Genomic DNA, 13,005 nt, shown 5'->3' with positions numbered 1-13,005 from the left:
CAATGAGGCTCCTCCCTGTTCTGGACTGTGTGCCTTGTGCTTCCTGCTCCCCCAACCTGATTTTCTGGCATCCTGACCCAGCATGACTCCTGGCACCTGATATGTGATTCTGATCTCCAGCTTGTCTCCTGGCTGTGACTCCTGGTATTCTGACCCAGCCTGACCCCGATTCCCAACTTGGGGTCCTGATCTCAAGTTTGTCTCCTGCTTCTGATCTCCCAGTATCCTGACTAAGCTGACTCTTGATTCCCGTCTCATGAGTGTGGACTCCGGCTCTGACCACCAGGTTTGTCTACCCACAACCCGGCCGTGACAGCTTATTTGGCGCACAATAATGCTACGGGACTGAGCCCAGTGGGAGAAGTATGGCCCAGCAGCACCACCAGAGTCACTGGATGCATCAAGCACTGCAGGCCCAAGTCATGCAGCTCATCAGGGAGAAGTAGTGGCTGCAGAATTTTGTTCACCGTGACCAGCTAACATGTTAAAACTACAACTTGCCCAGCTTACACTACGACTATAAAATGCTAGCTATCATTTGTTTAGAAAGAAATTCCTATCATGGACAAGTGTAACTCATTTTCCCAGTTTAGATAAGACGATCAGCTATTGCTGAAGGATTTTAATTGGTTATTTTATTATGGAAAAAGAGAATAGAATCGAAAAAATAACAGAAATAGCAGAGTGGCCAATCCTGTTCCTGCTTATGACAGGTTTCAGAGTAGCAGCTGTGTTAGTCTGTATCTGCAAAAAGAAAAGGAGGACTTGTGGCACCTTAGAGACGAAACAAATTTATTTGAGCTTTCAAATAAAGTGAAAGCTCACTTCATCAGATGCATACAGTGGAAAATACGGTCGGGAGATTTTATATACACAGAGAACATGAAACACCCATTGTACACAGACAACATGAAACACTCATTGTTTCATGTTCTCTGTGTATATAAAATCTCCCGACTGTATTTTCCACTGAATGCATCCAATGAAGTGAGCTGTAGCTCACGAAAGCTTATGCTCAAATAAATTTGTTTAGTCTCTAGTCTAATGCCTAGTCTAGTTTAGTCTTTAGTCTAGTGCCACAAGTACTCCTTTTTTTTTTGTTCCTACTAATGAAATCAGTGGGGGAAACTCACAGCAGGATCAGCACTACCAAGGTTCTCAGCGAAACACAGTACTTTTTCCTGAGAGGTATTCATTTTAATTTCACAAACTGCTTTAGAGAAAAGCATACTGCAGAGCAATTAAATACTTAATATATATTAGTTAGTTGGTATTTGCTAACGAGATTATATATATATATATATATATATATATATATATATATATATATATATATATATATACACACACACACATATATACATACACACACACACACACACACACACACGAGAGAGACAGAGAGATTGATTTAAGGTAACACTACAAAACAGAGAGGAAGCCTGCAGAAACACTGAAGACTGCATGGTAGGAAATTTATGCTAGCAAATACTAGCTAACACCAGTATAACTTACTATGACTAGGCTACATGCAGAACCAGATGTGTGTTGTTTAAATAGATCAGTTGTGCCATTTATCCACTGTTTCTGAACACTACAGAAACACTAACCCAGGAACCAATCCCTGCTACAAACCCCATTGCCAACTCTGTCCGCACATCTATTCAAGGGACACCATCCTAGGACCTAACCACATCAGCCACACCATCAGGGGCTCATTCACCTGCACATCTACCAATGTGATATGTGCCAGCAATGCCCCTCTGCCATGTACACTGGCCAAACCGGACAGTCTCTATGCAAAAGAATAAATGGACACAAATCAGACATCAAGAATTGGAACATTCAAAAACCAGTAGGAGAGCACTTCAATCTCCCTGGACACTCAACAACAGACTTAAAAGTGGCCATTCTTCAACAAAAAAAACCTTCAAAAACAGACTTCAGCGAGAAACTGCAGAACTGGAATTAATTTGCGAACTTGACACCATCAAATTAGGCCTGAATAAAGACAGAGTGGCTGGGTCACGACAAAAAATAATTTCCCCTCTGTTGATACTCACACCTTCTTGTCAACGGTTGGGAATGGGCCACATCCACCCTGATTGAATTGGCCTCGTTAGCACTGACCCCCCACTTGGTAAGGCAATGCCCATCTTTTCATGTACTGTATACTTATACCTGCTTACTGTATTTTTCACTCCATGCATCTGATGAAGTGGACTATAGCCCACGAAAGCTTATGCCCAAATAAATTTTTTAGTCTCTAAGGTGCCACAAGGACTCCTTGTTGTTTTGACTCATACAGACTAACATGGCTACCACTCTGAAATTAGTAGGACTGTAACAATCAAGGCCTCAAAAGGATAAACAGCGTAACACATATCAGCAGGGGTATCATAGGTAAGAACCACTATTTAAAAAGCAAACTCTATATAGGAAAATCAAACATCTGTCTCCTTTTACACTTAACTTTAAGATTCTTATCACTATCCCTCCTATGCACTGAATGAGGCAAGCTTATTTTTGGAAATACCTAATACAGTGATACTTCTCTCTCAGAACAAATTTTGGCATTAGTCAGAATAACTAGTTTTCCATGTGTTTGGAAACATCCTTTTTATTCTTCTACTTTCTTTACTTTTAATAGTGAGTGTTCAAAAAACGGAAGTAAAGGGACTGGCACACACGAGGAGTGAAAAATGTTGAATATCCCATTGAGGTAAAATCTGAAGACTAATTATTTTTGTAATGGGGTGAGAGAGAAGAAGAAAATACTGCAAACTTCAAGGTGAAAGTTCAGAATTCTTAAAGGAACCTTCAAACCTAACTCACAGATCTCAGAAAGTAGTCATCAATGGGGAATCATCTCTGAATAGGGCTGTTTCTAGGAGGTTCCATAGGGATAGGTACCTAACTCAGTGCTATTCAACATGAACTCCTAGTGTGATGCTGTGACCAAAAGGGGCTAATTAATTTGCTGGATGTATAAACAGGGGAGTAATAAGTAGGAGTAGAGGGGTCAGTGTTACCTCTATACGTGGCATTGGCAAAACTGATATCTGAGTACTGGGGACAATTCTGGTGTCTACATTTTTAAAAGGACATTGACAAACTGGAGAGAGCACAGAAAATCACCACAAAAATAATTTGAGGGTTTGTTTATCTTATTAAAAAGAAGATTGAGAGATAACTTGATTAGAGTATATGAGTACCTTCACAAGCAGAAAATACGGGGTACTAACGAGCACTTTATTTTTAAAAATAACTTCAATGACTTTTTTAAACACATCCTTTTATTACCTCTATATAAGTACTAAGCATGAATTAATTATTTAGAACAGATCCTCTTCTATAAAGTCTAACTCTGAGCACCAATTTCATTTTTCACATTGAGCACAAAATTTCCTTTCCAACCACCATGGTTTCATAGATAATCTTTAGTATTTTGGGTTAAATGGTGTATATCCAACAGAAATGCAACTGTATTGGCTTATACACACGTACATTTTTTGCATGTTCCATTGAAGGTGACAGAAGTTTCACAAAAGGCATGGGTGTAATTTATGTCTTTCCTGTCTTTAATGACTAACACTTTCAACAAAAGGACTGTAACCATTACCACTTAGCACTTTACACCTCTACAGAGCTGTACAAACACAAGTAATTTGGCAGCCTCCAAAGTAGCTGTTTTTCTAAACCATAATATTAGAATCAAGGATTTTTAATACTTACTATTTTGAATCCCAAATAGGAATATTCCTGAAGTCTGTTGAGATGAAGCAGGAGAATTCTGCAGTTGGTTGATAGCACTTCCTGCTGTATTGTGAAACAAAGAAGATTGTTGCTGTGCAGGAGAAGCAGCTCCTTGAATACCTGTCATATTGTTCTGAGAAGAGTAGATGGGAGACTGCTGCAGCTCTTGCTGGCTCATGCTATTCTGCAAGGCAGACATGGAAGCTGAAGAGATGAAGAGGGTGACTTGCTGCTCTTGAGAACCTGGTGATCCTTGAACCAACTGAATCTGGGGTGAGTTATGAAACATGGTGGGCTGCTGTGTCTCTGTCTGGCTGGTCCCAGGATTCTGAAGTGGAGTCACTGTTGTTTGACTCTGGAACTGCATGGGCTGTTGATCTTGATTCATTTGCGTCATATTGGATTGTGCATGAAAAAGAGATTGGTTCTGCTGCTCCTGATTAGTGATTGGATTTTGATTTGGGTTGAAAAGCATAGTCTGCTTCTGAGAAGCAATTGTACTTGTATTTTGAGTACTGAACATCATGTTCTGCTGCTGCTGTTCTTGGGATGGAGGGCTACTCTGAATAGCAACCATTGAGTGTTGAGACTGGAAGATAGCCCCTTGTTGGTTCTGGGGCATTGTACTAGATTGGAGGGAGCCTAGTGATACTTGTGCCTGAAACAAACCCTGCTGAGTGGGCTGAGCTTGGGGCTGATCTTGGGGAATCATAGGGTTTTGAATGTGGGGTATCTGTGCCTGCTGCTGGAAAGAAGTTTGCTGCTCTGTGTTTGTGGCTGTCTGAAGTGGAGTAATGGAATTCTGTGTTGTGAAGAATGACATCTGTTCTTCTTGAGTTACAGGGTTGTTCATTGAATTCTGGGAAAGGAACATGTTGGCTGATTGCTGGTCTTGAGGTACAGAAGAGCTCTGCAATACACCCATGGCGTTCTGGGAGTGGAATATTGGAGGCTGCAATTGGTCCGAGGAAGAGGAAGTGGTCTGACTGTGGACAATGGAATTTGGACTACGAAAAATAGACCCTTGTGTTTCCTGGGATATATTTTGATCATCACCAATGGGATTCTGAGAGTGAAAAAGTTGAGCCTGTGAATGTGGGGACTGCTGCATGAAACTTCCTGACTGAATAGACATAATTTCCCCACCTTGCTGGAACAGTCCACCTCCCTGCTGTTGAGTTCCACCTGCCTGAACGGCCATCATGTTTTCTGTAGATGAAAACAGGTTAACTTGAGGCTGACTTTCCCCACTGTGTTGCATCTGAACCATGGTCTGAAACACATTGTTTTGCATCTGTTTATTCTGTCCTGAAGCTTCTTCTCCATCTGCAGAACTCGAGGTCTGAAACATGGTAGAGCCATTGGTCGACACTTGCTGCTGAGCAGTAGTAGCTGTTTCATTTCCAGAAACACCAGAAGATGAGGAGAATAACTCACATTGCATCTGCATGTCTTCACTTGTTGATAGCCCACTTAGCAAGTGGGAAGCTTGTTGGTAAACAGGGGACTGCTGGAGGTTTCCATTTCCTGAAGCTGCTGAGGAGAAAAGATCAGATTGCATCTGTGTTGCAGCCTGGCACATACTTTGCTGCATTCCAATCACCATTGCTGCAGAAGTCTCCATTGCCTGCTGCTGCTGCTGATTGGACAATGAGCTCTCAGGCTGTGGATGGACATTTTCAGCTCTTCCAGTCAAAAGATTCTCTTGCCTGGAATGGACTGCTGTCTCTGATGAGGAAAATATCCCAGGATTCACACTGTTTTGGATTTGACTAACTTGCTGAAAAATGTCTGCACTGAGTTGCTCTTGAACATCCTCACTACTATCTGACCCAGAAAACAAAACCGAAGATAACTGCTGTTCAGCTTCTAAGACTTGCTGGACCAAATCAACATTTCCACTGCTTCCACTGGCAGTACTGGTTGGAAAATTTCCAGCTTGCAGTTGCTGTATAGTGTTCTGTAGCTGACTCACACTGTTTGCAGGTGAGAAAATACTTGATGAAATCTGTTGCTGTAGTGTCTGTGCTGGTTCTGATAGTGTTGACTGCTGTTGCTGCGAAGCCTCAGTTAACTGTGACAGAGTAACTACTGTGCTGTCTGACGGCAACACCTCTCTGGATTGGGACTCTCTAGTCTGGAACTGTGTAGCTTGCTGCAATAGTGCATCACTATTCTGCAGCTGGCTGGGAGCAGAGACAGCTGGAAAGCTACCAGGCTGTGAAATGTCCTGTGTTTGGATAGTAGTCAGAGTCTCTGGATTATACACTTTAGGCTGTATCTGATGTTGTTTTTCACTCTCAGAAGGTAAATGAGAAGAAGCAGTTGAAAAGGTTGCATTTCCTGATATGCTGGACATATTTTCTAATGTTTGTTGAGTTGGTCCAACCACCTTTGTAGCCTGGTGGGAAAAAAAAGCAGTACACATTAAGAAGCGTGTAGGATTACTCGGGTCATGCTTAGAAACCTTCAGTGATGCCTTAAGATGTGCAAAAAGAAAAGGAGTACTTGTGGCACCTTAGAGACTAACCAATTTATTTTATTTATGCTCAAATAAATTGGTTAGTCTCTAAGGTGCCACTAGTCCTCCTGTTCTTTTTGCGAATACAGACTAACACGGCTGTTACTCTGAAACCTTAAGATGTGGTTATAGTTAATAAGATGATTTGCACTGCCACAAGAGATCAGTAAAATACTGTAGCTGATTTTAAAAGGGCATGCAAAATTTTAACCAATAATATTTGTTATTATGATGCTAAGGATGATCAAACCTTCTGTTTCACTGCATAAACTGATGCTGAATGGGACCAGGAAGGGATTTTCACCCATATACTCTGCAGAATTAGCTAGATATATTAAGTGGGGGTTTATTCACTTTTCTCTGAAGCATCAGATAGTGGACTATTGTAGACAAAACACTGGACTTCATGGACCAGGAGTGTGATCCAGTATAGCAAGCAAGGTTTATGTGCATCAGTGTGGGAAACTCCTATTTGTGAAGCTGTAAGCCAGATGTAGGATAAAATAACTTGCTCAGTTTTTATTTTTGAGCCATTGACAGTAAAAGTTGATAGGCTAATTCAGTAAGAGAAATGGATTTGCAACCCTTAACTTTTAAGTTGATTTTTGTTCTGACTGGGGGGGAAGAATGTCTTAGTTTTTTTCTTTGTGGGAGGTAGTCTAAATTCTTAGCAGGAAGTGATAGCATTCATTTCATAGACACATAGGTCAACAGTTTCAAACTTGGGTGCAAAAAAGTTTAGACAATTGCATATTTGGTTGACCTGATTTTCATAGCTGATGAGCAGCACTGCACAACACACCTGGGTTTCAGTGGGAATAGTGGATACTTAGCATCTTTGAAAATCTAGTCACTTTTATAAAGTTGCCTAAAAGTGGAATTGAGTGCCTAAACTGTATGAACATTTTGAGTTGGTTGAGGTCACTTAATAAATAGTTGCAATGTAGAATGGCTTGCAGTATTTTCTTTTTCTCGAGTCTCCATGAAGTCATCGGTTTGCATGTATGTTTGTCCTGGCTTTATCCTGACTGTTCCTTGTTTCACTGACTGTGGTGCAAATAAATAAAACTGTTCTGTATTCACTGTGCTGCTGTATAACAGAGAAGCAGCCATACAATGGTGATACTACTAAAGTTTTTGAGCTATTCTCCAGCTTTGTGTTATACCAACAAATTTCCTGTAGCAGTGCTTCCCTTCCTCAGCTGTTTTCCTTATCTTTTACTTACTTTGTCTTGGTTACGTGCATTTCTCATTTGGCTATGTTGTCCAGTTTTGAGACTCAAAAGTGGATACTCATACCTTACAAATGAACCTGCCTGCATGTAGTTGGGGAATGTAGATTACTCTAGGAGGAAAATTTCCCACTGTCCTAGAAAAGAACCAAAAGGCATCCCAAACAAAACATCCTAAATAAGCCATTGGTCATGGTTACCCAACGTTTTTCTTAAGTGATAAACTAATAACTATCTCCTCCACATGCATCTGTATTGGCACTGGGTCATAATTTTTTCCTTTACTCTGTCTGGTTTCTCATGTTTTCCTATCTGTAGTTTTTTTTTCTCCCCCCACTCTGTGTATTTATTGCTTTTTTCCTTTTTGCTCCTCCTCATTCCCCCAAGTCAACAGAACAGGCTGCTGCTCAGGGCAGGTCACTATTAGTAGCTTTCTGGAGGTTGGCTGTGTTTGATTTTATGACTGAACACAGTGCAACAGGAGAACAGAGACTTTGGGCCAGCAAGCTACTAATAGAACTTGTACACCTGTGCTGCTCCACAATCTGGTTCACTGTGGACAAGTGCAGGAGTAAGAGCTCCTGTTGATGACTTTTAAGGGAATCACTCTGCTTTATGTGCATGTCTGGATTACAGGTTTGTCTGGATTTGAGCTATGAAGTTTTCACCACTCTCCTATTTCTCTCCTCTGCTGCACACTACCAGCAAATAGTCTGACATGCCCGAAGCTTGGATAGTCAGCATAGTGGGCTCACAATTTAACTTACCTTGAAAATAGTGGGAGATCTTTTTTCAGCTGTAACTTCCATTGGAGCCACATCTTCATTCTTAATCACACTGGTTGGCATAAGTGGAGTTATCAAGGCACTAGGGAGAATATTTACTTTATCCAGGTTACAGCCAGTGGCTGCCACTGCTGCAAAACATAAAGAGTTGATAAAATGTTATCCTGCATTATAGCCTCTAAAATCAATGTACTGATTCCTTAGTTGCAGACTACTGGGGAGATGGTGGCTCTTTTCCAGTGCAGTTTTGCTGGGATGCTATAAACTTTCCTCCTCACAAGAGATGGCATACTAAAAGGAGAGAGATCACTATAAAAATCAGAAACCTTGAAACGATCTTGGAACACACATTGAACCCAATAAATCAAACAACTGTAGTGTCAGATAAAGAGGATTTTAAACAAACAGCAATGCTATACTTTGCATTTCACGCAAGAGTACATTTCTAGACCAGCATACCCAAGCATACCCATACTTAAATTGTCTAAATTACGAACTTCTAGGCTCAAGAAATGATTTTCCAGATTGCAATAACTTAACTTTTCTTGCATTTGAGATCGCAATATGAAACAATCCGGTTTCAGGATATGTTTTCACAATGGCAAGTTCACAAAGCAGTTTGGTTAAGTCTTCATTGGGATGAAGCACTATAAAACAAAAATCTTGACCCAATCTATATGTCAGCTTTATGATGCAGTACGTAAATAAGATCCAATTTGTCATCTAAATGTTTCTAAACTTAGAGGGCAGCTTCTTGAGGAATGACATTTTTTCAACCTAAATCCTTTCTAATCTAGTTGCAAATTGTGCCTAACATGAACTGATGGTTTTGGATGTGAATAAAAGGGAATTACTTAATTTCAAAAGTTTGCTGAAACTGCAAGTCTCAGACCAAGAAGTAAAATATATGAAGCCTGAATTCAATGAAGTGCTAATCTTTTTATCAAAGGGCTGTTATCTTTTGCATTTCTTATCATCCCAGACCCAAAATCAAGGCTATGAAACAATTTTCCTGTTTGTAACGTACACACAGCACAGCATGATACTGACTATGAAGAGCCTCTGCAAAGTGCCCTGGACAATGCTTTCATGTCCTACTCCATGTTCGTAGTACACTTACTCTGCAAAAGATCAGAGGTTCTCTCCCAGAAGAACATTTTGTATCTTGAATAATAAATCCTCAGCCACTAGTTAAACATAGTGTATAAATAGCCAAATAAGCTCTCCTCCCTCTTTCCGTCTGCTCAGTTTTGGAATGTCTCCGGAAACATAAACCACAGGATTTACATATTGGCCAGTTAGCAGGGAATACGGTTTAAGTGAGACAAGAGTTTCAAAACATTATTTTCATCTCAGAATAGCTACGTTTTGGCCAATTTGATAGAGATATAGCATTTAAACATAACTATTTGTGATCAGGATTTCTTTATGATATAAAGGCAGGATTTAGAAACTGTTATCTTTCAACTTTAGTCTCGTGCTTCTCAGGAACAATGAAAAGTTCTTAATGCATTTTTGAAGAAATGGCAGATCAACAACCATGTTAGTACAAAGGTAATTCTAAATCCCAATGATGTATGGGTTAAACACAAACAATGGTATGTTGGTTCACAATCAAAGGTATATTTCTTGAACTTTTCAACAAAATTTGGCTGGAAACCAACAGAAGAAATTGGGAGCACTTAGAAAAAGTAGTAAAATATCACAATATTTCTTTATGCTTAGCGCTAGTATTTCTTTACATTTGTACTCTCTCAACCAATACTGCACTATTTAGGTAGTTATGTAGCACAGTCAGCACAGGATCTGGAGACTGACACCATCACCAACAATTTCAGAATAAACTTAGCATTATGGAGTCAATGTCAGATATAGAGCAGTTCTTTAGCCAGAGTCCCAAATCTTGTGGGTCCACACACATGAACACCCTTTCCAAGTTTTAAAGGATGCCCCAAGATTCAACTCTTGAAAGTTGGTCTTCTGCACAGCACTGACATGGGTCAGAACTCCAGCATTCTTTCAAAATGTTAGAACTGTGGATTCGATGTTTTTCTTTTTCAATAAATGGAAAGGTTAACTTTGGAATGGAAAGAATCCCATGAGTAATGTGCATAAATATCTGTGAGAAACAATAAAGCCTTCAGTGATGAGCATGGCAAAGCCTGGCAGCTAGTTATATAACATTATGTGTAAAGCTCAGTGGATTTGTCCCTGACTCCATCAGCCCACTCCATTTGGCAGGGATGCCACTTACAGAGAACAATAACTGCAAAGATTAGTAGCAAGTAAGAGGATTTAAATAGCCAGGATACATCACAAAGGGGAGAGAGAAGGGTATAAATAAAAATCATGGACTCAGTGAATTGACATGTTCAAGACATTAATGGCCACTTGGATTTATGAGAAAGTTTTTTCTCAGGTCCTTTGCATTGAGAGCGCAAGAAAGATGTTTTGCATAAGCAGAGGGTTAATGATTTAACAGAGGAAGAATGTTTAACAACCTCAATAGAAGAAAGTATGATGTTGCTACTTTTTAGAATATGAATACACATTGCATAGGATTGCTGTACGCAGATTATAGAACTTCAGGGCCTTTGCCCCTTCCTGCCCTAAAACAAAGTTTACCCATCCCGTCTACGGTACCAAGCTTCTGCGTGTAGCCACAATGAATACATCCACACTAGGACTTTTTGCTTTGTTTGTATCGCCATGGTTGAAGTGTTAGTTTAAACTGGGTGCAGGCGTTTTTCCACTATGTCATCAGCCTTCTCGGTGTAGGGTGACAATGGCAGCACCCCATCCATGTACACAAACAATTCGGCAACCATTTCTTCAAGTCATTTGTACCATTCCCTGTGACTGATGTGCAATGCATTCTGGGGTGATCCAGTCTGAATGCTACCTAGACACAGACCACAGCTCTGGACTACAGAGAAGGATCCTGAGTTGGAAGTGGGTTTTAGGGTCTATAAACCAATAACCCCAGAAAGGGGTTAATGGACTGCGTTGGGCATACAACTGCTTAAGCTGTCAATCAAATTCAGTAAGGATAGGGTTACGGTCGAGGACTAAGGACTCAAAGGAAAAGTAGCTTCAATCCAGGGCTGCTCAAACTACAGAAAATGCACCCCTCCCTCAGGGCTGGAAGAACCTGAATAGCTAAGGCCTGAGACAGCCAAACTGAGAGGAAATTTGATTGCTCATAGGAAACACCCAGGGCAAGTGAGTCAAGTGCTTTTGAAGAGCCCCTGGAGAGGTGAACTTCTGGGGGGTTGGATATTTTTTGATTATTTCTCATGCCTTAGACAGCTGTGTGCTATTTAGGGATGGCCCAGTTTATGAAATAGTTTGCACATCACCTCCATATTGGTGAACATAACAAAATTCATGTGGCGGAGGTGGGGCCGAGGGGTTCGGAGTGTGGAGGGAGCTCAGGGCTGGGGCAGAGGGTTAGGGCGTGGGGGGTCAGGACTCCAGCTGGGGGTGTGGGCTCTGGCGTGGGGCCAGGGAGGAGGAGTTTGGGGTGTAGGCTACCCCAGGGCTACAGCGGGGAGAGAGGACTACCCCCCTGACCGCAGCACGTCCAGGACTGGGCTGGGGCTGGCAGGGAGAGGCGCCTCTCCCCGCTACAGCAGATCCAGGGCTGGGGGAGAGGCATCTCTCCCCTGCACAGCGCTTAATAGGCTGCTGCGCAACTGCGCAGCTTAGAGGGAACTTAGACATAGGTGATGAATTAGACATTTTTTTGGCTCCTCTCTCTCTTGTGGAGCCAGAACAAAAAAACCTGGAATCATAGAAACGTAGGACTGGAAGGCACCTCAATAGATCATCTAGTCTAGTCCCCTGCACTGAGGAGTGACTAAGTATTTTCTAGACCATTCCTAACAGGTGTTTGTCTAACCTATTCTTAAAAATCTCTAATGACAATGATTTCCCAACCTCCCTAGGTAAACTGTTTCAGTGCTTAACTACCCTGATAGTTAGGAAGTATTTCCTAATGTCTAACCGAAATTTCTTTTGCTGCAATTTAAGACCATTTCTTATCCTGTCCTCAGTGGTTAAGGAGAACAATTTATCACCCTTCTCTTTATAAAAACCTTTTACATACTTGAAAACTATCATCATGTCCCCACTCAATCTTCTCTTCTCCAGACTAAACAAACCCAATATTTTCAATTTTTCCTTGTAGGTCATGTTTTCTAGACCTTTAGTCATTTTTGTTGCTCTCCTGTGGACTTTCTCCAATCTGTCCTGAAGTGTGTTACCCAGAACAGGACACAGTACTCCATTTGAAGCCTTATCAGTGCTGAGTAGAGCAGAAGAATTACTTTGTGTCTCGCTTACAACACTCCTGCTAATACAGCCTAGAATGATGTTTGCTTTTATTTTATTTTATTTTTTTTTGCAACAGCATTACACTGTTGACTCATATTTAGTTTGTGATTCACAGTAACCCCCGGATCCTTTTCTAAAGTCCTCCTTCCCATTTGTGCAACTGATTATTCCTTCCTAAGTACAATACTCTGCATTTGTTATTAAATTTCATCCTAATTCAGACCATTTCTTCAGTTTGTTAAGTTCATTTTGAATTCTACTCCTGTCCTTCAAAGCACTTGCAACCCTCCCAGTTTAGTATCATCAGTGAACTTTATCTCTATGTCATTATCCAAATCATTATGAAGATACCGAATAGAATCGGACCCATGACAGA

General features: G+C 40.9%; 1 protein-coding gene across 1 annotated transcript in view; it reads right to left on the bottom strand.

Annotated features, from left to right (window-relative positions):
* Window positions 1-13,005, bottom strand: part of NFAT5 (nuclear factor of activated T cells 5) — a 147,800-nt gene that overhangs the window by 17,510 nt on the left and 117,285 nt on the right. The window contains exons 11-12 of the mRNA XM_077831518.1: window positions 8,277-8,425; window positions 3,736-6,157 (exon numbers count right to left, since the gene is read on the bottom strand). Of these exons, the coding sequence (XP_077687644.1) occupies window positions 3,736-6,157; window positions 8,277-8,425 (2,571 nt within the window). The remainder of the gene's footprint in view (window positions 1-3,735; window positions 6,158-8,276; window positions 8,426-13,005) is intronic.

Source organism: Eretmochelys imbricata, chromosome 12 (assembly GCF_965152235.1).
Source record: "Eretmochelys imbricata isolate rEreImb1 chromosome 12, rEreImb1.hap1, whole genome shotgun sequence".
Taxonomy (NCBI): Eukaryota; Metazoa; Chordata; order Testudines; family Cheloniidae; genus Eretmochelys; species Eretmochelys imbricata.
Note: the sequence above shows the minus strand (reverse complement) of the source record. Positions and strands in the feature narration are given on the sequence as shown.